The sequence below is a fragment of the Electrona antarctica genome (genome assembly GCF_951216825.1).
Source record: "Electrona antarctica genome assembly, contig: scaffold_25, whole genome shotgun sequence".
Lineage (NCBI taxonomy): Eukaryota > Metazoa > Chordata > Actinopteri > Myctophiformes > Myctophidae > Electrona > Electrona antarctica.
The window spans coordinates 2,978,276-3,004,272 of NW_027637034.1; the positions used below are offsets into that span (position 1 = coordinate 2,978,276).

Sequence of the window (25,997 nt, forward strand, 5' to 3'; positions counted from 1 at the left end):
ATTTGGAGGGTAGGAGATATGAGCACGGTGATGGACTGAGCAGCGCCATCAAAACCACCATTCTGTTGAAGAGGTGGTCACCTCTTGAAGAGGTGGTCACCTCTTCACCTAAATATGGACTATGAATAGGGCTTTAGGCCCCCTGAACCTACAGTGCACAGAACCCCCATAACCAACAGTGAGATCCGTAACATATATATTACTGCAGAGCCGTGCAGAGAGCACTGAGGGGACAGGTGCTCAAAGCCCACAAAACGGCACATCTGTCGGTTTTTGGGCTGGTCTTTTTGTGGGGATCCCTCGTGCCATTTCACACCAGAAATGTAGTGCATTGGATGTGTTATTCTAATGGGGAAAGGTGTTTCACTTGGTCCATGTCATTGGATCGTAAAATAAGCAATAGGCCTGCGTTCTCATTACCATGTAAAAATGAAAAGGGCCATGTTGGGCAGGCCATTCACTCACACACACACACACACACACACACACACACACACACACACACACACACACACACACACACACACACACACACACACACAGTGTGATAAAACACTGGACATTGGTCTCCCCAAGAACCAGATGTACAAGAACACCCATTATGAACAAACTAATGTATAATGTATAGACTATTTAATAGTGAAAATAGCAGATCTACAATACCTATATATAATAAATGGGTGCTGTTGTTGATGTTTGTATTTTCCTTTCCACACACCTGACAAAAGAGCATTGATATAAATAATGATGATGATAGTTAAACATAATTATTTAACTGTGATCCATATGTGGCTGTTATTGTCTGAAGGTACATTATGTAAGATGTAGCAACACCCTGATCTACACAAACCCAGCAGCTTGTGAGCACTTTACTGCACCATCATTTACTGCATATCAATGAACATAATTATTGCATGTATGTTAATGAGTTGTTAAATACTGACAAATATGGACACACACTGATGCTCATATTGTACTGACAAATATGGACACACACTGATGCTCATATTGTACTAGCAGTAACCTATGAGCTGGAGGGAATAATGCAACCTAAAATAAAAATGAAATTCCATCAAACTTCCAGAAAACAAGACCATAGCATCCATACACAAGATAAAAATTAAACTCCATCACAAGAAACTATTAATGTGTGTTTTATTCAGTCATGTTGATGTTGTCATTTTATAATTTCTCTGCTTTTGCATCATTGTCATCCTGGATTAGACTGACTGATCATTATGTCTTAAACTAATAAGGCTTTTTTTCCTGTATGAGTCTTCATGTGTTTTTTTAGAGTACCTGTCTGAGTAAAGCATGTACCACAAACTGTACAAGAGAAGGGCTTTTCACCTGTATGAATCCTCATGTGTTGTTTTAGATCACTTGTGGTAACACAGCCTTTACCACATACTGTACAAGAAAATGGCCTTTCGCCTGTATGAGACATCATGTGTGTTTTTAGATGACTTGTGTTAACACAGCCTTTACCACATACTGTACAAGAAAATGGCTTTTCGCCTGTATGAGTCATCATGTGGGTTTTTAGAGTACTCGCCTGAGTAAAGCCTGTACCACATACTGTACAGGAGAGAGGCTTTTCGCCTGTATGAGTCATCATGTGTGTTTTTAGAGTACCCTTGTGAGCACAGCTTTTACCACATACTGTACAAGAAAATGGCTTTTCGCCTGTATGAGTCATCATGTGTGTTTTTAGAGTACCCGCCTGAGTAAAGCCTGTACCACAAACTGTACAAGAGAAGGGCTTTTCGCCTGTATGAGTCATCATGTGTCTTTTTAGATCACCCTTGTGAGCACAGCTTTTACCACATACTGTACAAGAAAATGGCTTTTCGCCTGTATGAATCTTCATGTGTGATTTTAGAATACTTGTGGTAACACAGCCTTTACCACATACTGTACAAGAGAAGGGCTTTTCGCCTGTATGAGTCATCATGTGTGATTTTAAATTCCACTTTAGATTAAACATTTTGCCACACTCTGTACAATTAAAACGTTTCTTCCCTGTGTGACTCCTCCTGGAGTCAGTTTGTTTCGATGAGTTCAGATCCTGGGACAGCTTGCGCTGTCCTCCCACATTGTGTGTGTTTTGTGATTTCAGTGTGTTTAAAGCTGACTGATCTCCCCTAGTCTCCTCCCACTCATCACTGTCTTCAGTGTCAGATTCAGAACAGTGTGAAGAGAGGAGCTGGTTGTCACTAGTTGGTTGTGATGTTCCACAGTCCTCTACATCAGCTTGTGCTTTCATGTGTACAGTTGAGGTGCCGGCTACAGGCTCTGTGTCTCTGTTTTCATCATCATCTTCGCTTTTCACTGCTAGTAATGTTAACCTTTGTCCACCAGCCTCTTTTGTTTTGTGAAATAGCTCCTCATGTTCATCTTTAATCTCTGGAGCTTGTGGTTCCTCCTGGACCAGACTGGAGCTCCTCTCCTCTTCAGGTGGAACCTCTTCTTTACACACAGGGACGTGCAGAAAGTCTACAAAAAAAAATACAATGTGTTATATGGTCTAGGAGCAAAGGCCCTGCAATGTATTAAAAAAGACATCCAGATTAGCTTGTAGAGCGGCTATTTTCGGTGCAAAGGATACATTTGGCTTTACACTTCAGGCATTATATTTTGCCTTATGGCGGCGTTTGCTCGCTGAAAGTATCTGACCTACAAGCAAGCTCACAGTGCGTTGTGATGAGACACACTGTGGACTTTATCTTTCGGCAGAGCGAAACTGTCGTCAGAACTTCTTCAGTTCGGTCATGACTGTCGTTTGAGGTAATGCAACACAGTTGTAAGAACGAGACGGAATATTATCAAATGTAGCATATTTGTCATTTACACTTAAACGCCTCGTTTTTAATGATGTTGATATGGTGCTGCACTAGTATAGCCTTTGCGTTATTGATATGTTTGTGGTCTGGTGGCTGGAATTTTGTTGTATTTCAAAAACCACTGCTTGCAAATTATGACTCATGATTACACACCTACCACACCCGGAGTGAGCATGTTTTTGGGGGGTTTGCGTTCTTGTATTCTTGTTATCGGACCCTACAAAGCTGGAAATTCACTAAAATCACACCCGTGTGAACTGAGTGGTGCACCAGTGACGTCACACACTAACCATAGCAACCATGCTCCTTTTTTGAGTGGACAGGTACACGAACATACAGACAAAGCTGGTTGTTGGAGTGGTTTGCACCACTCAATAAAAATCACACCCGTGTGAACTGAGTGGTGCAACAGTGACGTCACACACTAACCATAGCAACCATGCTCCTTTTTTGAGTGGACAGGTACACGAACATACAGACAAAGCTGGTTGTTGGAGTGGTTTGCACCACTCAAAAATGCCGGGACAGCGCTCCACACATCCCAAACTCTTCTCCCTTCTGGCTCCAAAACTATGGAATGGGCCTGGGCAGGCTTAGCGGTCCAGGCACCTTGGCTGGTAATCCAGCATGACAGTGTGCCGTGGGTTCGAGTCCCGATCCCGACAAACTTTACTGTCTGTCTTCCCCCATCCCTCTCCCTGTTTCCTGTCTAAGTAAGTAGCCTTGCCGAGCCATGAGGCCCATAGGGCAGGAGCCTATCTCCTGTTTCTGTAGCGTGAGGCAGCTTGATGTACAAGTACACCCCCTGGACATGACGCTAGTATGTCGCAGGGACTTACCCTGAATCCAACTCTTGATGCTGAGTGTCAAGCAGGGAGGCACTGGGTCCCATTTTTTCTTTGGTCTTTGGTATGACCCGGCCGGGGATTGAACCCCGACCTCCCAGTCTCAGGGCGGACACTCTAACCACAAGGCCACTGAGCTGGTTTACCTACTGTAAATCTATCAATAAAGGCAGAAAAGACCCAAATATATCTATAGTGTATACACATACACACGTTTCATTGTATAGATATTCCACTGTTAGGTTCTTAGAAGCTTACGTATGATTCTTGATGACAATTGACCTATAGCTAAGCCCCTCCCCAAACTGCTATGGTCCAATCACAGCTAAGCATAACATGGGTTAAACAAAGCTCTCCACCAATAGTTTCCCTATATGATAAAACATTGTTTTAAAAAATAAATGTAGCACACATATTTTTCAGTGCATATGGCAGGCCTTGTTGACGGATTTGGAAGATATTTTGAAGGTCTGGTTCCAAAAATGAACCAGTATTTAATGTGTAAAATCCATGATATTTACATTGGAATGAATGAGCCTGGCTGGAAAGTGTCCAAGTGGGAGAAGTGGGAGAGGGCTTTGCTAAAGGTGAATTGTTTTTATGTATTTGATGCATTACCATGTTTTGTTCTTGCTTACTGTAAATCACTCTGGATTAAGCCTAAATTGTAAATTGTATTCAACTTTACTACAGGTTTAAACCACAGTAAATAAAACACTACATACCTATTTTGTACAATTTTACTACAGGTTGCATCCTTGCATCAAACAGTCCATGTCTCTGGTCCATCTCTGGCTGCTCCTCTGACAACGTTGAATGTCTTTTGGAGGCCATCTCTCTAGATACTGTAGACCTCTCCCTGTGGTGCTCTGTGGAAATCACCAGTAGAAAGACCTTTTATTATACTACATATTCAAATCAAACTTTACCAAGTCTATTGTCTTGTTCAGTATAAAGGAGCAGTCACTAGTTGTTCGAGTGCTAAAATAATTGTCCCAATCCTGATTTGAACATCAGGTGAACATACATTGTATATTGAATTTGTAAAAGGGAAAAAAAAGTCAAAAAGTAACACAAATAGCCAATATACAAGATGCTCAAAACATGTGGCATCGTGAGCTTGTAAAACATGGCATAATCTTGGACATAGTTTGAATGCTGATTAATCGTGATTAATACATTTTTAAACTGAGATGCATCTGATTAAAATGTTTATTCGTTTGACAGCCCTACTCAAAATGAGTAGAGCTAGTAAGTATTTCTTAAAGCAGTATTTTTTAATACCCATTTGAAAAATGTCAACAGTCATTGACCCACCAGCCTCTTCTGGTCTTTGAAGTAGCTCCTCTTGTTCATCTTTAATCTGTGGAGGATGTGGTTCCTCCTGGACCCGACTGGAGCTCCTCTCCTCTTCAGGTGGAACCTCCTCATTACACACAGGAACATGCAGAAAGTCTATGAAAAAATACAAAGAGACTATCAAGGTTTGAATCTTGTACCTCAATGCAGAGTAGTGGCTGGAAAAAGTATCAACAGATTACTTTTTGGCCACATTTTCCAAAATTCAACTTTGACGGTGCGCTGACTGCGCTCTGTGCTGTAAATCAGATGTTCCCAAACACTGGTACTAGTACCACTGGTGGTACTTGAGCCTCCCTCTGGTGGTACACAGAGGAGTCGCCCAAAAAAGGAGAAAAAAGACAAAAGTGGAATGAAATATTTACATTACTACAGGTAGTTCTTCTGGTTGAAATGAGCATGACAGCACACCTAGCCGTTAATAGAAGATTTGAGAACGGATTAATCACATTACAAAATATCATCAGTTGTGCTGACTAGATTAAACATAGTTTTGTCAGAGCAGCAGCATTATTGGCTTAGGAATGGAACAAAAAGGGCAGGTCTACGCTCCTGTATTTTAACATCAGTTAAAATACTTGAGTGCCAAAGATTTTCTCAGGTGGTACTTCAGTATAAAAACGTTGGGAACCAATGCTGTAAATAGTGTGGCCGTTTGTTTGCATTATAGCGTTCTCAAAGAAGATGTGAGACGAGTTGAATGTTAGGTCTTCTCCAGCAGGTTAGTTGTTAACTATGGAATCGCACATTTCCTGTCAGTTGGTGTGTCGGCACCATATTTGGTGGTCGGGGTGAGAGAACATGTGACATCATGTGACATCATCAGGGATGGAGATCCCTGGTGTCATCAATATTAAGCCCATATATGGAGATCCCTGCTGTCATCAATATTGGTCAGCAACTCTGACCTCAAACCTCAACCCCAAACCTCTCCATATATGGAGCTGACCTGTTCTGACATGCCATATGTTGATCCTTCCCCATCCATCCTTCCTCTTCGATGTCTCCCTTTTGACTGATACCTGTCCATTTAAACTAGACGGGCCTGCCCCAAAGTTATTAGTGCAGCCGTGCCTTGCAGCCGGTGGAGACTAGAGATCTTAACAGGCCCTGAAAATTAAGATCTTACCCCCCATACCAAAGTGTCAGCGCTTGAGATGAGAGGGGCCTTCTTCCAATCAGGATCGAGCGGGGCGGGTCTTGGTGCACGTTCTGTTGGCCTGTTGCGTGTCCCCCCACTGTAGTGCGTGCATGTGAACATCTTGTTACCGGGGCGGACCGGGGGGTTTTCCAAATCACCGAATGCTCCTTTAACAAATAAAACAAATAAAGTGATTAAAACTTACCGAGATCCAGGTGGTCTTCAGGTTCCTGTTTAAGGTGGTCTTCAGGTTCCTGTTTAATAGAAACAGTCGTGGCTGGAGAACTGATCTTCACCTGCAGACTGGACTCCACACACTGGTCTGGAATGAAGGTGACATTAGTAACAACTTTAATAATAAGGTTGTTCATGTGTTATAAACAGCATAACACTCCTGTAGAAAACTGAACCAGACTAAATTGACTTATATTATGAACCAGATTGTTTGACTTAAAAAAAATATATATATGAAAATCAGACCCGTCTGAGCCGAGTGGCGTTGTACTGTACTCGTGCTGTAGTACTGTACTGTACAAGCTGGTGTGTGTGTGTGTGTGTGTGTGTGTGTGTGTGTGTGTGTGTGTGTGTGTGTGCGTGTGTGTGTGTGTGTGTGTGTGTGTGCAACAGTGACACTTGGTAGTCAACAAACGCTATAACGTTATTTCCGTGCTTGGACGGACAGACAGACCCAGCCAGGGAGTCAGGGACACACATTGCTGTGCATTGGAGTGGCTGCACCACTTCAAAATGAAAGAACAAAATGAAAGCACATCTAGAAACTAAAGCAGTATTTTTTCATTGCATAATTTTTCATTGCATAAATCTGTTTCATTGCCAATCAGCTTGATAACAGATTAATGATCCTGAAATAGATATGAAATAGATATGACAGAGTAGCAGCATCTATGCCTCCCAGCCTCCACATCAGTGTCCAAACACACATTTATATTGGCAGGCAATGTCCACAACGCTAACAACATTGATTTCTGCAGGTCTCTCAGCCATTCTCCATCGGAAATGAGGAGGTGGAGAGGGTAACTAGCTTTACGTTTCTGGGCGTGACTATGGCCGACGACCTGTCCTGGAGGACCACCATCACCTCTGCTGTGGGGAATGCACAGCAACGCCTTTTCTTTCTAAGGAAACTTAGATGGGCAAAACTCCCACAGAGACTGTTGATCAACTTCTACCACTGTGCAGTAGAGTGTGCTCACCAACTGGTGTGGTTTTCCAGCTGCACCAGGGCAGACAAGGAGGGCCTCCACAGAGTGGTCAAGGCTGCAGGGAGGATCATTGGGACCAGCCTCCCAGAGATCTCCACAGTCTTCACCTCCCGCTGCCTACGCTGTGCCAATAACATCCTACAGGACCAGTTCCACCCAGCACACCATCTTATCCAACGTCTGCCCTCTGGTAGGAGATACCGATCTATCTGGTCCAGAACCAGCAGAATGACCAACAGCCTCTACCCACAGGCTGCCAGGCTGCTGAATGAACAACCTGCCCCCCGCTTCCCCCATCCCTGACCCTCCTCTATAGTATTATAAGTGTACTGTACTGGACTTGGACTATGCATTGCTGAACTCTATTATTATTACACTGCACTATTACGTTGCACTTTGTACTTTGGCATACAAATAAACGCACTGTAATACATAATACCCAGTGGTGAAGCTCAACTTGCATTGTTTCGTGCAAGCAATGACAATAAAGATCTATCTATCTATCTATAGTATGTAAACATCAGGTGAAAATGAAAATTATATTGAAAAAAAGTCAAGAAGTAACACAAATACCTGATCTACAAGCTGCTCAACATGTGTGGTATCGTGACCTTGTAAAACATGGCATAATCTTGGACACAGGCCTCCATTCCGAAACCCCACCATTCCGAAACACCCCCATTCCGAAGACCCACCATTCCGAAACATTGCCATTCGGAAATTTATTTTTATTTTTTCTTAACACCACCTCCACCCACCTCCACCCACCTCCACAACCTCCACACACCTCCACCCACCTCTACAACCTCCACCCACCTCCACCCACCTCCACACACCTCCACCCACCTCCACCCACCTCCACTCACCTCTACCACCTCCACCCACCTCTACAACCTCCACCCACCTCCACCTCCACCCACCTCCACCCACCTCTACACACCTCCACCCACCTCTACAACCTCCACCCACCTCCACACACCTCCACCCACCTCCACCCACCTCCACACACCTCCACCCACCTCTACAACCTCCACCCACCTCCACACACCTCCACCCACCTCCACCCACCTCCACACACCTCTACAACCTCCACCCACCTCCACCCACCTCTACAACCTCCACACCTCCACACACCTCCACCCACCTCTACAACCTCCACCCACCTCTACAACCTCCACACACCTCCACCCACCTCCACCCACCTCCACTCACCTCCACTCACCTCTACAACCTCCACCCACCTCCACCCACCTCCACAACATCCACACACCTCCACCCACCTCTACCACCTCCACCCACCTCCACCCACCTCTACCACCTCCACCCACCTCCACTCACCTCTACAACCTCCACTCACCTCTACCACCTCCACACACCTCTACCACCTCCACACACCTCAACTCACCTCAACTCACCTCTACAACCTCCACCCACCTCCACCCTCCACCCACCTCCACTCACCTCTACAACCTCCACCCACCTCTACAACCTCCACCCACCTCCACTCACCTCTACAACCTCCACCCACCTCCACCCACATCCACTCACCTCTACAACCTCCACACACCTCCACCCACATCCACTCACCTCTACAACCTCCACACACCTCCACACACCTCCACCCACCTCCACCCACCTCCACTCACCTCCACTCACCTCTACAACCTCCACCCACCTCCACCCACCTCCACCACCTTCCTTCCTGGATGGAGGGAGGAAGGGAGGGAGGGAGGGAGGGAGGATGGAAGGAAGGAAGGAAGGAAGGAAGGATGTTAGGGTGGAAGGAAGGAAGGAAGGAAGGATGTTAGGGTGGAAGGAAGGATGTTAGGGTGGAAGGAAGGAAGGAAGGAAGGAAGGATGTTAGGGTGGAAGGAAGGAAGGAGGGAAGGAAGGAAGGGAGGGAGGGAGGGAAGGAAGGATGTTAGGGAGGGAGGGAGGGAAGGAAGGATGTTAGGGTGGAAGGAAGGGAGGAAGGATGTTAGGGTGGAAGGAAGGAAGGAAGGATGTTAGGGTGGAAGGAAGGAAGGAAGGATGTTAGGAAGGAAGGAAGGATGTTAGGGTGGAAGGAAGGAAGGAAGGAAGGAAGGATGTTAGGGTGGAAGGAAGGAAGGCAGGAAGGAAGGATGTTAGGGAGGGAAGGAAGGAAGGAAGGAAGGAAGGAAGGAAGGAAGGAAGGAAGGAAGGAAGGAAGGGAGGAAGGAAGGATGGGAGGGAGGGAGGGAGGGAGGGAGGGAGGGAGGGAGGATGGAAGGAAGGAAGGAAGGAAGGAAGGAAGGATGTTAGGGTGGAAGGAAGGGAGGGAGGGAAGGAAGGAAGGAAGGAAGGATGTTAGGGTGGAAGGAAGGAAGGAAGGGAGGGAGGGAGGGAGGGAGGGAGGGAGGAAGGAAGGGAGGGGGGGAGGGAGGGAGGGAGGGAGGGAGGGAAGGAAGGAAGGAAGAATGTTAGGGTGGAAGGAAGGAAGGAAGGATGTTAGGGTGGAAGGAAGGAAGGAAGGAAGGATGTTAGGGTGGAAGGAAGGAAGGATGTTAGGGTGGAAGGAAGGAAGGAAGGAAGGATGTTAGGGTGGAAGGAAAGAAAGAAAGGATGTTAGGGTGGAAGGAAGGAAGGAAGGAAGGGAGGGAGGGAGGGAGGGAGGGAAGGAAGGATGTTAGGGTGGAAGGAAGGAAGGAAGGATGTTAGGGTGGAAGGAAGGGAGGGAGGGAGGGAGAGAAGGAAGGAAGGAAGGAAGGAAGGGAGGGAAGGAAGGAAGGAAGGAAGGAAGGAAGGAAGGAAGGAAGGAAGGAAGGGAGGGAGGGAGGGAGGGAGGGAGGGAGGAAGGGAGGGAGGGAGGGAGGGAGGGAAGGAAGGATGTTAGGGTGGAAGGAAGGAAGGAAGGATGTTAGGGTGGAAGGAAGGGAGGGAGGGAGGGAGGGAGGGAGGGAGGGAAGGAAGGAAGGAAGGAAGGAAGGAAGGGAGGGAGGGAGGGAGGGAGGGGGAAGGAAGGATGTTAGGGTGGAAGGAAGGAAGGAAGGATGTTAGGGTGGAAGGAAGGAAGGAAGGATGTTAGGGTGGAAGAAAGGAAGGAAGGATGTTAGGGTGGGAGGGAGGGAGGGAGGGACGGATGTTAGGGTGGAAGGAAGGGAGGGAAGGAAGGAAGGGAAGGAAGGATGTTAGGGTGGTAGGAGGAAGGGAGGGAGGGAGGGAGGGAGGGACTCTCCCTCCCTCCCTTCCTTCCTTCCTTCCTTCCTTCCTTCCTTCCTTCCATCCTTGCTCCCTTCCACCTCCACCCACTCCCCTTTGTTCTACTTTTGGTAAAGTAGGTTTGGTAAAGTGTTGTAGAAGCAGAGTTCTACTTTAAGTAGAACTAAAGTACTAATATTGCACCAATTCAAATGGCAATGGTTGTCTTCTGTGGGGAAAAGTTGGTTAATCAAAACCGTTACAACGTGTTATGTGATGTCCTTCCTTATGCTGAGGTCACACACAAAAGTGAGTTCAAATAAAGTCACACCCACCCACCCACCCACCCACCCACACACACACACACACACACACACACACACACACACACACACACACACACACACACACACACACACACACACACACACACACACACACACACACACACACCAGAGTTCAAATAAAGTTTAGTTGAGAAAAATGTGGGAGAGCTATGAGAACTTGGCTTTAATTGCTTTGTTATTGAATCAAATTAGATGTTCCGTTTGAAATGGATTTCATTCATATCACACTGCTGCCCTTTAAAAAAATCATTAACATGGTGAAACATCTTGATGTCATCAAGATGTGTTTCACCATGTTAATTATTATTAATTATTTCATAATTACAGTTCTAGGAAACACAGAATGGTTATATATTGTTGTGTGTTGTGTGGAAATATTATTTCCCACAACAGCTCTAAGGTATATTAATGACATATATTGACGTATATTAAAATGTTGAAAATGAGTGGAATGCCCCTTTAAACACACTGGCTTGTCTGTCATGATGAGGAGCTGTCTGTGGTGCTGAACTGACTGTGGCCTAAAAAGGTTGTGAAACTACATGACTGTTACACCCGTGTCCTTGGCCTCTGCTGTTTGTATATTGTGAGTTGTTTGTATTGTTTTGTGCAACATTTCAATAAACTTGACATGCCAATACATTATTTTAATTCAATTGACCTGATCTAGACACCCATACCTCTCAAACTAGGCTTTAAAAAAGTCCAAGATATATCCATCTAAGAGTGCCACAAATCACGCTCCCACGCAGATTTGGTTTGAACAAAGGGGCCAATTAAACTACACCTGTGTACCTCGCGAACTTCAAAGTACTCAATGAATAATTTAACCTGTGTACCGTGGGAACTCCAAAGTACTCAATTAATCAATCCTAAACTACACCTGTGTACCTCGCAAACTTCAAAGTACTCAATGAATCATTTAATTGAAAGGCCAATGAAAAAGTAGTAGTATAAAAGGACTCGATCAATCAATCAAACTGTAAGGAGTAAGGAGTAAGCAAGCAGTAACGAACCATGTACAACCCAGATTCGGCACAAACAAGGGACTAAATTCTTTTCGCTCCTATGCCACCAAAATGTGGAACGCCCTACCAACTGTCATTAAGACATGCGAATCCCTTGACTCCTTCAAAACCGCTCTCAAAGGGCACCTACGGATGGCTGCAATTCGAAACTGGCCCCCGTAAAATCTGAATCCCCCCCCCACCGCCCCCCCCTTTTTCCCCTCACTGTATATATTTCTTTTCCCTTTTTACCTCCTTTATGATGAATTCCAGTTCTGTCTATAGAAGTGTCTATTTGTACGTCTCTAAATGTTTTGATGATTTGAACATGGTGGACCCTATTGGAAACAAGTGTAATGCTTAATTACACTTGTAATTCTGCAAACTGTTAATAAATTCTTCAATCAATCAATCAATCAAGTAAGCAAGCATGGCATATCTGGAAGTGGCAAACAGCCGAGGGGGGAAAGCCCTTGTAATTGAAAATTTCAGATACCTAAGAAATAGGTCCATTGTGGGGGAAAAAATATATTGGCGTTGCACCCAGTGCAACACACCCCGCTGAGGAGGATCTGGTCGCCAGCACCGCTCTAATTGAGCGGATGCTTGAGCGGGTTGCGGCCGATCCAACCATCCCCATTAAACGGGTCTATGACGAGGTCGTGGCCCAAGCAGCAGTTGGGGAAGGGCTGCATATGCCGCCTTTTAATGCGGTTAAGTCGCGCCTGGAGAGGCGTCGGGCGAGCCTCATGCCCCCCATCCCGCCCACCCTCCAGCAGGTCAACGTGGACGGTGAATGGGCTCTAACATGGGGGGGGCAGGAGTTCATGGCCAAACACCACCGCGAGCATGGTTTTGTGGTGTTTGGGACAGAGGATAACTACCTCAAATTGAGCCAGTGTGACCAGGTAAGAACCAACCCCTCTCCCATAAATCATCTGCATGTTAAATTGAAATGATTTATTTAAAATGACGTATTATGATAAATGTATAATTTATATTATTTTTTGCTTTTTTTATTGTTGTAGATATATATGGACGGTACATTTAAGACCTGCCCAAGGCCTTTTTACCAATTCGTGTCAATACATGGCCTATATTTGGGCAGGGTCGTACCCTTTGTAATGACCCTTATGTCTGGAAAAACGACCGACATGTACCGCGCTGTCCTCCGCCACGTGAAGAGGAGGGTCGCGCGCATCACCGGAGAACCGTAAGTGTGTGTGTGTGTGTGTGCGCGCGCGCGCGCTCACTGTATGTCACTGCAACTGTAATAGAAATATTTTGTGGAAACTAGAATAATCGTTTTTCTCATCTATCATCCATCTGTCTGTCTGTCTGTCCACGTGCGTCCATCCCTACATGTACAGATGGAGCCCTACCAGAGTCCTCACAGACTTTGAGATAGGGCTCATGAATGCGTTCCGGGAGGAGCTACCTGCAACGCGCACCTCTGGCTGCTACTTCCACCTCTGCCAGAGTTTGTGGTGCAAAATTCAGGATGTTGGGTTAGCAGGTTAGTGATGGTGTATTTACACAACCCAACAAAGTGTCATTATTATTATTGATATTATTATTACATTTATCAAGTTTTGTGTGCATGAAACACAGTGACTATGGCCGGTGCACCAGGCCAAGTTTCCGGGCCCCACCGTGGGGCCCATGGGGGCGTGAAAATTCAGGGGGGGGACTCTACATGTCCTCTGGGCACGACTCTTCGTGTGGACACCACTTGTTCGCCCATTAGTTCAACGGATGAACCACACTGATTTGTTTCTCTTTGTTTATTATTATTACATTTTTAGGGCCCTATCTTGCAGTACAAGCATAATTCCACAGGGTGGCAAAAACTATTAGAACAGTAATCTGTGTACACCTCCCACAGTATGCTATGGGAAACAGTGTTTCTGATATAGTGACCTCCCGTGGACCCTCACGCACGCACGCACGCACGCACGCACGCACGCACGCACGCACAGTTAGATGGCTATACTAGGCTGGATCTGGCTGGGAAAGGCTAGAATAGGGTCTACTAGGCTCTTGTCAGCCTCACGCCTCACGCTTGAGATGAACCACTGTGTACACAGGCCATAGTTTTTACATGAGTTTGGGTGCACGGCCAATAGTTTTACATAGACTATAGTACAGTAATGTCCTGTAGGTCCACAGTATGCTATGGGAAACAGTGTTTCTGATATAGTGACCTCCCGTGGACCCTCACGCACGCACGCAGGCACGCACGCGCGCGCGCACGCACGCACGCACAGTTAGATGGCTATACTAGGCTGGATCTGGCTGGGAAAGGCTAGAATAGGGTCTACTAGGCTCTTGTCAGCCTCACGCCTCACGCTTGAGATGAACCACTGTGTACACAGGCCATAGTTTTTACATGAGTTTGGGTGCACGGCCAATAGTTTTACATAGACTATAGTACAGTAATGTCCTGTAGGTCCACAGTATGCTATGGGAAACAGTATTTCTGATATAGTGACCTCCCGTGGACCCTCACGCACGCACGCACGCACACACGCACGCACGCACAAAAGCACGCACGCACGCACAGTTAGATGGCTATACTAGGCTGGATCTGGTTGGGAAAGGCTAGAATAGGGTCTACTAGGCTCTTGTCAGCCCTGTAGGTCCTCACGCTTGAGATGAACCACTGTGTACACAGGCCATAGTTTTCACATGATCTTGGGTGCACGGCCAATAGTTTTACATAGACTATAGTACAATAATGTCCTGTAGGTCCACAGTATGCTATGGGAAACAGTGTTTCTGATATAGTGACCTCCCGTGGACCCGCACGCACGCACGCACGCACGCACGCACGCACGCACGCACGCACAGTTAGATGGCTATACTAGGCTGGATCTGGCTGGGAAAGGCTAGAATAGGGTCTACTAGGCTCTTGTCAGCCCTGTAGGTCCTCACGCTTGAGATGAACCACTGTGTACACAGGCCATAGTTTTTACATGAGTTTGGGTGCACGGCCAATAGTTTTACATAAACTATAGTACAGTAATGTCCTGTAGGTCCACAGTATGCTATGGGAAACAGTGTTTCTGATATAGTGACCTCCCGTGGACCCTCACGCACGCACGCACGGACGCACGCACACACGCACAGTTAGATGGCTATACTAGGCTGGATCTGGCTGGGAAAGGCTAGAATAGGGTCTACTAGGCTGTACTAGGTTCTTGTCAGCCCTGTAGGTCCTCACGCTTGAGATGAACCACTGTGTACACAGGCCATAGTTTTTACATGAGTTTGGGTGCACGGCCAATAGTTTTACATAGGCTATAGTACAGTAATGTCTCGTACAGCCTAGTCCAGCCTAGTACAGCCTCGTCCAGCCTAGTCCAGCCTAGTACAGCCTAGTCCATCTTAGTACAGCCTAGTCCACCCTAGTACAGCCTAGGCCAGCCTAGGCCAGCCTAGTCCAGCCTAGTACAGCCTAGTCCAGCCTAGTCCAGCCTAGTGCAGCCTAGTCCAGCCTAGACCAGCCTAGTCCAGCCTAGTCCAGCCTTGAGCAGCTTAGTCCAGCCTAGAGCAGCCTAGTCCAGCCTAGTTCAGCCTAGTCCAGCATATTTTGTTATCAAAAAAGTGTTTTGTTATAAAACTATTGGTCGTGCACACACATGTAAAAACTAATGCCTGTGTACACAGTGGTTATTCCCAAGTGCGAGAAGGTTCAGGACTCACAAGAGCCTATAGTACAGCTTAATAGAGTCTATTAGAGTCCAGTACAGCCTAGTATACCCTATTCTAGCCTATTCCAGCCTGATCCAGCCTAGTATAGCTTAGTACAGCCATCTAAATACCCTCCCTCCTAGTCTATTCTCCCACTAGGCTGGACTAGGCTAGACGTGGGTGTACATGGCTGTATCAGACCCTACTGGCCTCTAATAGGCTGTGTTCGGCTCTACTAGACTGTGCTAGGCTGTACTAGGGTCTATTAGGCTGTACGAGGCAGTAAAGTACTATATCCTAGAAATGTTCATGTAAAACTATTGGCCGTGCACACAAACTCCTGTAAAAACGATTGCCCGTGTACACAGTGGTTATTTCAAGTGTGAGGAACTGCAGGGCTGACAAGAGTCTAGTACACCCTATTCTAGCCTATTCCAGCCTGATGTATCTCTAGCAGACTGTACTAGGCTCTATTAGGCTGTACGAGGCAGTAAAGTACTATTGCCTAGAATAGTTCATGTAAAACTATTGGCCGTGCACACAAACTCCTGTAAAAACTATTGCCCGTGTACACAGTGGCTATTCCAAAGTGTGAGGAACTACAGGGCTGACAAGAGCCTAGTACAGCCTAATAGAGGCTATTAGAGTCTAGCCAAGTCTAGTACACCCCATTCTAGCCTTTTCCAGCCTGATCCAACCTGGTATAGCCTAGTACAGGCACCAAAATACCCCCCTCTCCAAGTCTATTCTCCCACTAGGCTGGACTAGGCTAGACGTGGGTGTACATGGCTGTACTAGACTCTACTGGCCTCTAATAGGCTGTTTACCGGCTCTAGTGGACTGTGCTAGGCTGTACTAGGGTCTATTAGGCTGTACGAGGCAGTAAAGTACTATAGCGTAGAAATGTTCATGTAAAACTATTGGCCGTGCACACAAACTCCTGTAAAAACTATTGCCCGTGTACACAGTGGTTATTTGAAGTGCAAGGAACTACAGAGCTGACAAGAGCCTAGTACAGCCTAGTACACCCTATTCTAGCCCTTTCCAGCCTGATCCAGCCTAGTATATCCTAGTATAGCCATCTAAATACTCCTCTCCCCTAGTCTATTCTCCCACTAGGTTGGACTAGGCTAGACGTGGGTGTACATGGCTGTACTAGACTCTACTGGGCTTTAATAGGCTGTTTTTGGCTCTAGTAGACTGTGCTAGGCTGTACTAGGGTCTATTAGGCTGTACGAGGCTGTAAAGTACTATACCTAGAAATGTTCATGTAAAACTATTGGCCGTGCACACTAACTCCTGTAAAAACTATTGCCCGTGTACACAGTGGTTATTTCAAGTGCGAGGAACTGCAGGGCTGACAAGAGTCTAGCACACCCTATTCTAGCCTATTCCAGCCTGATGTAGCCTAGTATTTACAATTTAGGCATTTAGCAGACGCTCTTAATCCAGAGCGATTTACATTAAGCAATAACAAAAGCATGGCATACATCACATATATAAAAAGTAGTTATCATGAATCATGCGTAAACTAAGAACGTAACAGTGGAGTATCTATATAGACTAAAGACTAAAGACGAAAGCAATACTAACAGCACTAATAAAATGCACTTTAGCCGCTTATACTATTTCGTAATGCTCAGTTTTAATGCACTGTTACACTGCTGGTCCTGGGTACGATTTTCGTTTTATATGTGCAAACATGTGAAACGACAAATAAAGTGAACCTTAAACCTTGAACCTTGAACTTGCATTCAAGTGAATATTTGATTAAACTGTGAGGCAAAACAGAAATTATCTAAATCTAATCTAATCTAATCTACAGCAAAGCAACAAAATATACAACAAAAAAATAATATTACAACACAACAAAATATAAGATTGAATACAAAATTAATAAATTAATTAAAAAGGAGGGAGCGTATATATGTGACATACATATATACGTATAGCCTAGTACAGCCATCTAAATACCCCCCCCTCCTAGTCTATTCTCCCACTAGGCTGGATTAAGCTAAACGTGGGTGTACTAGACTCTACTGGCCTCTAATAGGCTGTTTTCGGCTCTAGTACACTGTGCTAGGCTGTACTAGGCTCTATTAGGCTGTAAAGTACTATAGCCTAGAAATATTCATGTAAAACTATTGGCTGTGCACACAAACTTGTGTAAAAACAATTGCCTGTGTACACAGTGTCAGCCATCTAACTATGACCCCTCCCCTCCTAGTTAGGGATGCCAAAAACTGACCATCAGCCAAATGGATTAATCGACAGCTCTCCCAATTATTAATCGATTTATTGATACCCGCCCTCACATACCATTACATGTTGAGTGCTTTGATGGTTACAGTTGTATAATCAGTTCTGATGAGTAAACTTTGAGTGACAATAAGGATGGAAAATACATTTATTTTGGATTTGGGGAGAGAGCTAGTGTGAAGTACTTGATATAAACAGAAAATGTTCAGTTGGACACACACACACACACACAGAGAGAGAGAGAGAGAGAGAGAGAGAGAGAGCTGTGCGTGCGTGCATGCGTGCGTGCGTGCGTGCGAGTGAGGAGCAGAGTAGCTTTGCTCAACTTGATTTATACTTGTATTCTCCACTCTGATGAAGGTACATGTTCAGGGGTCATCGACATGCTGTGGTGTACAGTACATTTTTGTCAATTTAATTATTTTGCCACGAACATACAAAATGAGCGGACAATAATATTACCAGAAACACATAGTAGCAGTTGGATCTACTTAGGACCATAATAGTTCTGCAACTCTGAGAGTGTACACATGGAACCAAATGGACCCTTACACCCGTTAGCTTCCATTTGGTTCCATTCGTACCCTCTCAGAGTTAAGGGGGTGCTTACAAATAAAACATTTGAGAACCACTTGTGTACTTATTGGACTCATAATGTATATGGAGATCTCTGTATCTGCCTGTCTGCCTGTGTCAGAATAGTGAAAAGTGTACTGGTTAAGTAATCAATCAGGCAGGTGTGAGGTTGCCATGGCAATCAATTGGCTGAGGCAGAGGCTGGGAATTCTGCAGGTGAGGGGACTTAGGCTAATTAGGTCCACTGGCAGAGCCTGACCAAAGCCTTTTCTGGTGTTTCTCCAGCTGGAATAGGCTAGACTACTAGACTAGGGTGTACGGCTGTACTAGACTATGTTTTACTCGCACGCACGCACGCACGCACGCACGCACAGTTAGATGGCTATACTAGGCTGGATCTGGTTGGGAAATGCTAGAATAGGGTCTGTACTAGACTCTAATAGGCTCCATTAGGCTGTACTAGGCTCTTGTCAGCCCTGTAGGTCCTCACGCTTGAGATGAACCACTGTGTATACAGGCCATAGTTTTTACATGAGTTTGGGTGCACGGCCAATAGTTTTACATAGGCTATAGTACAGTAATGTCTCGTACAGCCTAATAGAGCCTAGTACAGGCTGTATTAGGCTATACTACGCTTGATCCGGCTGGAATAGGCTAGACATGTGTGCATATGTGCCAGCACCCAACACTATGTCCATATAAAAACACAATACAACAGATATAGAACACACTGGGACCACTGGCCAGGCAATTGATTGGCAATTGCTCAGGACCTGTGGGAAGCAAAGACCTAGGCCTATAGGAATACACACAGGCCCTAGTAAGCCAACTACAGGGGCTGTGACAACAGACAGACAGACAGACAGACAGACAGATATATAAGCTATTTGCACACTTTTGACAATTTGAATCCATGATGCATTGATATTAAATGGAAAAAGTACTTTGTAATTTCACTAATTTGTCATTAAAAGGAATACTTGAGCATACGTAGGCTACTTTGTCCACCACCGATAACTGGACACCAACATCAGGTAGTCTAAATTATTATCTATTTATTAGTACTAATTACCTAGTAATTATTACTGGTGGTTCATCAGCTGGTGGTTCATGAGCTATGCCTGATTTTCAATTGAGTGCTACAGTGCCACCCTTTGTCCAATGGTTGTGGGCTTTGTGTCTAAGCAGGGTGACATAGCCCTCTAACATATTGCCACATTTCGTGAAAAACAACGGCATGGTTTGGCCTGGAGCGCTGACATAAGAAAATATGTATAATTCAAAATAGTGGGTTGTGGGGTAAGTAACAGCGAGACAGGAGACGGAGTTGTGTCGAGGTAGTTTACTTAATCCCAAACGTATAGCATTACACTGCAGCAGCATCAGAGTCAGAACAATAACAACACACAACTACTAGTTTACCCGGAACCGGAAACACTAGTCTGAACTGCGCCCTTCATCCTCATCATCCTCTTAAAGGCACAATGTCCCTTTTGGTGAATGTCTCTGCCAGTCTCTATATGTGGATCACCACACAGGCCCCCCCAGAATTCACCAACAAAATAGTGCTGGAAAGTGCAAAATATAATAATAATACTGTCGAAAACCCGGCGCCTCCAGGCAGTAGGCACCATGGGGCGCGGTCGACCAGTGGAGACATCGCAGAGGAGAGTGGCGTCGGCTGCGTTGAACACCACGTCCTCCAGCTGCAGTGCGGTAGGAGCCGACCGGTAGTCCTGCATTTCCGTGTCCGTGGCCTGATCCGCCGCCATGGCGGCATAATCAATCCCCAAGTGGACGGATGCCGCAACTGCCCGGGACAGGCAGTCGGCGACCAGGTTATCTTTCCCCGCCACATGTTGGATATCCGTGGTGAACTCGGAGATCGCCGAGAGCTGACGCTGCTGACGCCCAGACCATGGCTCTGACGTCTTCGTCATGGAGAAAGTCAGTGGTTTGTGGTCCACGAATGCGGTGAACTGGCGTCCTTCCAACAGGAACCTAAAGTGTCTCGCTCGCTATCAGAATGTCATCCAAAAAGACAAAGGCCTGCGCCGCCCCCCTGAGGCCAAATGGCATTCAAAAAGAATTCAAAAAGGCCAAAGGGGGTGATGACAGCCGTCTTCGGTACGTCTTGGGGATGCACTGGCACCTGGTGATATCCACGCACCAGGTCCACCTTGGAGAAGATGACGGCCACCGCCAGGTGGGCAGAAAAATCCTGAATGTGCGGGACGGGGTACCGGTCGGGGGTCGTGGCGTTGTTCAGGCGACGGAAATCACCACAGGGGCGCCAACCCCCGTCAGCCTTAGTCACCATATGTAGCGGGGAAGGGGCGCCAACCCCCGTCAGCCTTAGTCACCATATGTAGCGGGGAAGCCAACCCCCGTCAGCCTTAGTCACCATATGTAGCGGGGAAGCCAACCCCCGTCAGCCTTAGTCACCATATGTAGCGGGGAAGGGGCGCCAACCCCCGTCAGCCTTAGTCACCATATGTAGCGGGGAAGGGGCGCCAACCCCCGTCAGCCTTAGTCACCATATGTAGCGGGGAAGCCCAACCCCCGTCAGCCTTAGTCACCATATGTAGCGGGGAAGCCCAACCCCCGTCAGCCTTAGTCACCATATGTAGCGGGGAAGCCAACCCCCGTCAGCCTTAGTCACCATATGTAGCGGGGAAGCCAACCCCCGTCAGCCTTAGTCACCATATGTAGCGGGGAAGCCCAACCCCCGTCAGCCTTAGTCACCATATGTAGCGGGGAAGCCCAACCCCCGTCAGCCTTAGTCACCATATGTAGCGGGGAAGCCAACCCCCGTCAGCCTTAGTCACCATATGTAGCGGGGAAGCCCAACCCCCGTCAGCCTTAGTCACCATATGTAGCGGGGAAGCCCAACCCCCGTCAGCCTTAGTCACCATATGTAGCGGGGAAGCCAACCCCCGTCAGCCTTAGTCACCATATGTAGCGGGGAAGCCCAACCCCCGTCAGCCTTAGTCACCATATGTAGCGGGGAAGCCCAACCCCCGTCAGCCTTAGTCACCATATGTAGCGGGGAAGCCAACCCCCGTCAGCCTTAGTCACCATATGTAGCGGGGAAGCCAACCCCCGTCAGCCTTAGTCACCATATGTAGCGGGGAAGCCCAACCCCCGTCAGCCTTAGTCACCATATGTAGCGGGGAAGCCCAACCCCCGTCAGCCTTAGTCACCATATGTAGCGGGGAAGCCCAACCCCCGTCAGCCTTAGTCACCATATGTAGCAGGGAAGCCAACCCCCGTCAGCCTTAGTCACCATATGTAGCGGGGAAGCCAACCCCCGTCAGCCTTAGTCACCATATGTAGCGGGGAAGCCCAACCCCCGTCAGCCTTAGTCACCATATGTAGCGGGGAAGCCCAACCCCCGTCAGCCTTAGTCACCATATGTAGCGGGGAAGCCAACCCCCGTCAGCCTTAGTCACCATATGTAGCGGGGGGGGGGGGGGGGGAGCCCACGGGCTGTTCGAGCGCCGCACAATGCCGAGGCGCTCCATAGTGGAGAACTCCTCTCTGGCCAGTTTGGCCAGTTTGGCCGAGTCGAGGCGCCGGGCCCGAGCGTAGACTGAGGGGCCCGAGCGTAGACTGAGGGGCCCACAGTGGTAATATGGTGCTCCACGCCATGCTTAGCCACCGCTGACGAGAACGTGGGCGTGGTGAGGTCGGGAAAACTGGCGAGCAGGCGTTGATACGGATCCCCAGTGGCGAGCGTGCATCATCCAACAGCATCATCGCACGTGCAGTAGTCGAAGCATCTAACGCCGCCACCACATTAAAGTATTTAGTAATATCCTGTGTAATTCCTCTCAGCTTCCATTACCTACCCCTCCCCGTTACTGGAGCCAAATACAGGGCCTGGTTACAAAATTAATTTGGAAGGGGGAACGACCAAGACTGAAGAATACAATTCTTTACCAGAGTAAACAACAAGCTGGATTTGAATTACCCAATTTAGAATTATATAATATTTATTTTGCCATCCGCTCACTTGAGAAATGGTTCTCCCAAGAAGAGAATATCCCATGGCTTATGATGGAACGCAGTATAGTCACACCCTACAAATTTAATTAAGTTCTGTTCAGTCGCATATCGAGCAAATACTGCCAATCAAGATTTGGCCCTATCATATCCCATTCTATTCATATATGGCAACAAGCTGAACAAATTGGAAAATGGAATGTTAAATGGCACACACATACACCAATTTTTAAAAACATGTCATTGTGCTTAGAACGCAAACCCTTGGTCTTTCCATCCTGGTCCAGTTGTGGCATCCATACTTTCTCCGACATATTCAATAATGAGGGTTTAAGATCATTTGAAGACCTTAGGAACAGCTATGGTTTACCAACAACCTATTTTTTCTTCTATTTACAGGTAAGAGAATTATTCGAGCACATGAGGTGCCGTGGAGAAATGCTCTACCTGTTCACCCACTTTACATAACTAAGATTCCCAAATCTGAAGGTTTTGTATCTTATTTGTATAAGAAGTTAAAATAATCTACATGTCCGCCAATGGGTGTCTCTAGAGTCTGGAATGTCGATTTAAAGAGTTGGCAGCGGCCTACCAATTGGAAAAGAATTTGGGAAAATATCACGAAATTATAACTATCAAATGTTGAATTTCAAATTTATCCAGAGATTCTATTTGTGTGTGGAGACAAATCAGACAATGGCGTTCTTCAACCACAGTATAGAGATCGACTTCCCAGACATGGTTGCCTCTGCTCTGAATATCTCCCCGCTCCTCGCCGTAGGCCTCACAGCCGCAAAGGCATTGGGACAGTACACAATGACCTACATTTACAACAATGTAGAATTTGATTTAAAACTGAGGTTGAAGGAGGATCCCAACAGGCCCGGGAAACCAGGCGCTCCGCCCGTCCAGATCAGGATAACCAATGTTGTCAATCCAAATATTCCAATCCCTGACTTCCCCGTTACCTACACCTTCGGGCTCCCTCCTCCACCGGCCCTACAGCCCCAGGCCCCCCATCCTATGCCGAGCGCATGGGACACCCCACTGCCCCCACAGCCTGCAGGGGACCCGGTGGAGGAGGCCACACAGTCACTGGCGAGTCACACGGGCGCACGCGCGAGCGACATCCAAGAATCAATGGTGGAAAGGCCACGGGCACGGGGCGTAGCCTGGAACGGGACCAACTCATCCTACCAACCCCTGCGTGTGGATATAAATTGGAACAACAAACCACTGACTGTGAGGCCATCCTGTGAGGCCCAAGTACACGCACCGGCCCCCGGACGGCTGAGGCCCCTGCACGCCTCAGACGCCCCAGCACGCCTCATTACTCCGTGCCCAGGTTGGCCGTCTGCCCCTGGTGTCCACCAGGGAGGGCAACTGGTTATTCAGCCCCTAATCTGAAGAGACGGAGAGTTTTTTGTTCGGTTTTGCCAGGGTTTGTGCTGTTGCCATTGAGAGTGCATTGGGCGTTTAAAGAGTTGGCAGCGGCCGACCAATTGGAAAAGAATTTGGGAAAATATTTCTCTCTCATCACAAAATTATAACTATCAAATGTTGAATTTAAAATTTATCCAGAGATTCTATTTGACCCCAAGGAAACAATTTCAAGCAGTCTGCGCAGCAACTCGTCGATGTGTGGTGTGTGTGTGGAGACAAATCAGACAATGGCGTTCTTCAACCACAGTTCTTCAACCACAGTATAGAGATCGACTTCCCAGACATTAAAGACTTCCTTCACTGCCTGTAAACCCGCTTCTGTTTCGATGTTTGTGTACAAACTATCAATATAAAATGCATTTTGTGGTACAGTTATGGCTTTGATTTTATTAACAAAGTCATAAGTGTCCCTGATATAGCTGGCATGTTTTATGGACAGGGGTTTCAGAAAGTGTTCAATATATTCAGCTGTTTGGTACGTTTCACTACCACAGTATTGAAACGTTTTCATTTCATATGCCATCCTAATTGGCTTTCAAAGTTCATGCCCCGTGGGAGGTTAGGGTTAGGGTGAGGGTTTGAGATAGGTTGTATGACTAATGACTGGTCTAAACTAAGTACGATTCTAAAAACGCCTTCTAAGGGATCTGTGTTCGCGTTGGCAGGTCAAAATCTGCACGGCGCGCTACTCGTTTGCCACGGCCGGTGAACAATGCAACGAGAGGCACAGACAGCCAAACCAAGGACCTGTCACTAAGCCATGGCACTGCGGGGAGACTCACTGTTTGAATTCATCCGTGGAGTGGAGTAATAGACTCAAACAATGTTGGTCTTTTGAAGAGGGAGGATCTGAGCATTTGGGGAGTGGGTTTATGTCTACATTTATTTTGTTTCTTTCTTTATTATTTGAGAGGTGACCTGTTTATTAAACAGCTTATTTATTGTGCGTTTGTTGAACAAAAGGGAACTATTTAAGTTGCTGGTTTTTACAACAGACTGAAGTGAACTGAACTTTATAAATAAATCCTGTGACTTATTATTTATAAATAAGGACTCAGTGTAGTTTTCTGTTGGACTGTGAACCATTGCTGTGAATTTACATTTTTGGTGTGATTTGTACAGTTATGGGTGCATGGTTTAATACATGCACCCATGTTCTGAGAGTTACGGTATTTAACCCTCAAATATTGTCGGATGAAAAGCCGTCTGGCACCCCAAACTACAACATTTAAAGGGCAACCCAATACAATATCAAGGATCACTTTACTTAATCATGCAGTCACTATTGTAAAATGCATTCAAACAATGTTAATTTTTTTTATTAAACTACTGACTATAAAATTATTCAATCTATATAATTATAATGGATATGATTAGACCGTTATTCTCAGTAACAGTAAGGTGGTTTGACGGGTTCCCCATAATATTATAATACAATAATTATCTTTAATACCAGTAAGACGCCCAAGGGCGAGAAGCGACCTCACCCTTTGCACGCATCCGCCTGGGTGACAGCAGACTGCTGGGCGAGCGCTGGTGCTTTGGAATGGGGGTCAGATCAACATATCCGCCTGGGTGACAGCAGACTGCTGGGCGAGCGCTGGTGCTTTGGCATGGGGGGTCAGATCAACAGCATCGGCAGTGGGGGCAGTATCACGAGTGTACAGGGTTTGATGAGGGCCCATGTAGGGCCGGGCCTTCATTTGCGCGGCTACATTAATAACTTTGGGGCAGGCCCGTCTAGAGTTTAAATGTCAAGGGTGAGACATTGAAGAGGGATGGGGAAGGATCAACATATGGACAGGTATGAACAGGTTCCATATATGGTGATCTAATGGTTTGAGGTCAGAGGTAGAGTTGCTGGCCAGTATTGATGTGATCTCCATGGGCTTAATTGCGACAGCAGGTCACATTTACTATGACATCAGGAATCTCCATCCCTGATGGCGTCACATGATGTCACAAGACCTGGGCATCATATATAGGGGCTTTCCCATACGTGGGGATTTTGACTATTACACTGAAATAGACTACCATAGACTTATTTGACAGCGCTGTCATTACTGTTGTGTTGGATTTATGTTAATGTGTACTGTC

The 25,997-nt window shown here is 46.5% G+C and overlaps 1 protein-coding gene across 1 annotated transcript in view; it reads right to left on the reverse strand.

The window, feature by feature from the left end:
* Positions 1 to 4,669: 4,669 nt before the first annotated feature.
* LOC306919403 (uncharacterized protein) overlaps positions 4,670 to 25,997 on the reverse strand; it is a gene marked incomplete at its 3' end in the record, with an annotated part of 28,512 nt that continues 7,184 nt past the window's right edge. The window contains exons 4-6 of the mRNA XM_079532191.1: positions 6,394 to 6,510; positions 4,973 to 5,143; positions 4,670 to 4,689 (exon numbers count right to left, since the gene is read on the reverse strand). Coding sequence (XP_079388317.1) covers positions 4,670 to 4,689; positions 4,973 to 5,143; positions 6,394 to 6,510 — 308 coding nt within the window. The remainder of the gene's footprint in view (positions 4,690 to 4,972; positions 5,144 to 6,393; positions 6,511 to 25,997) is intronic.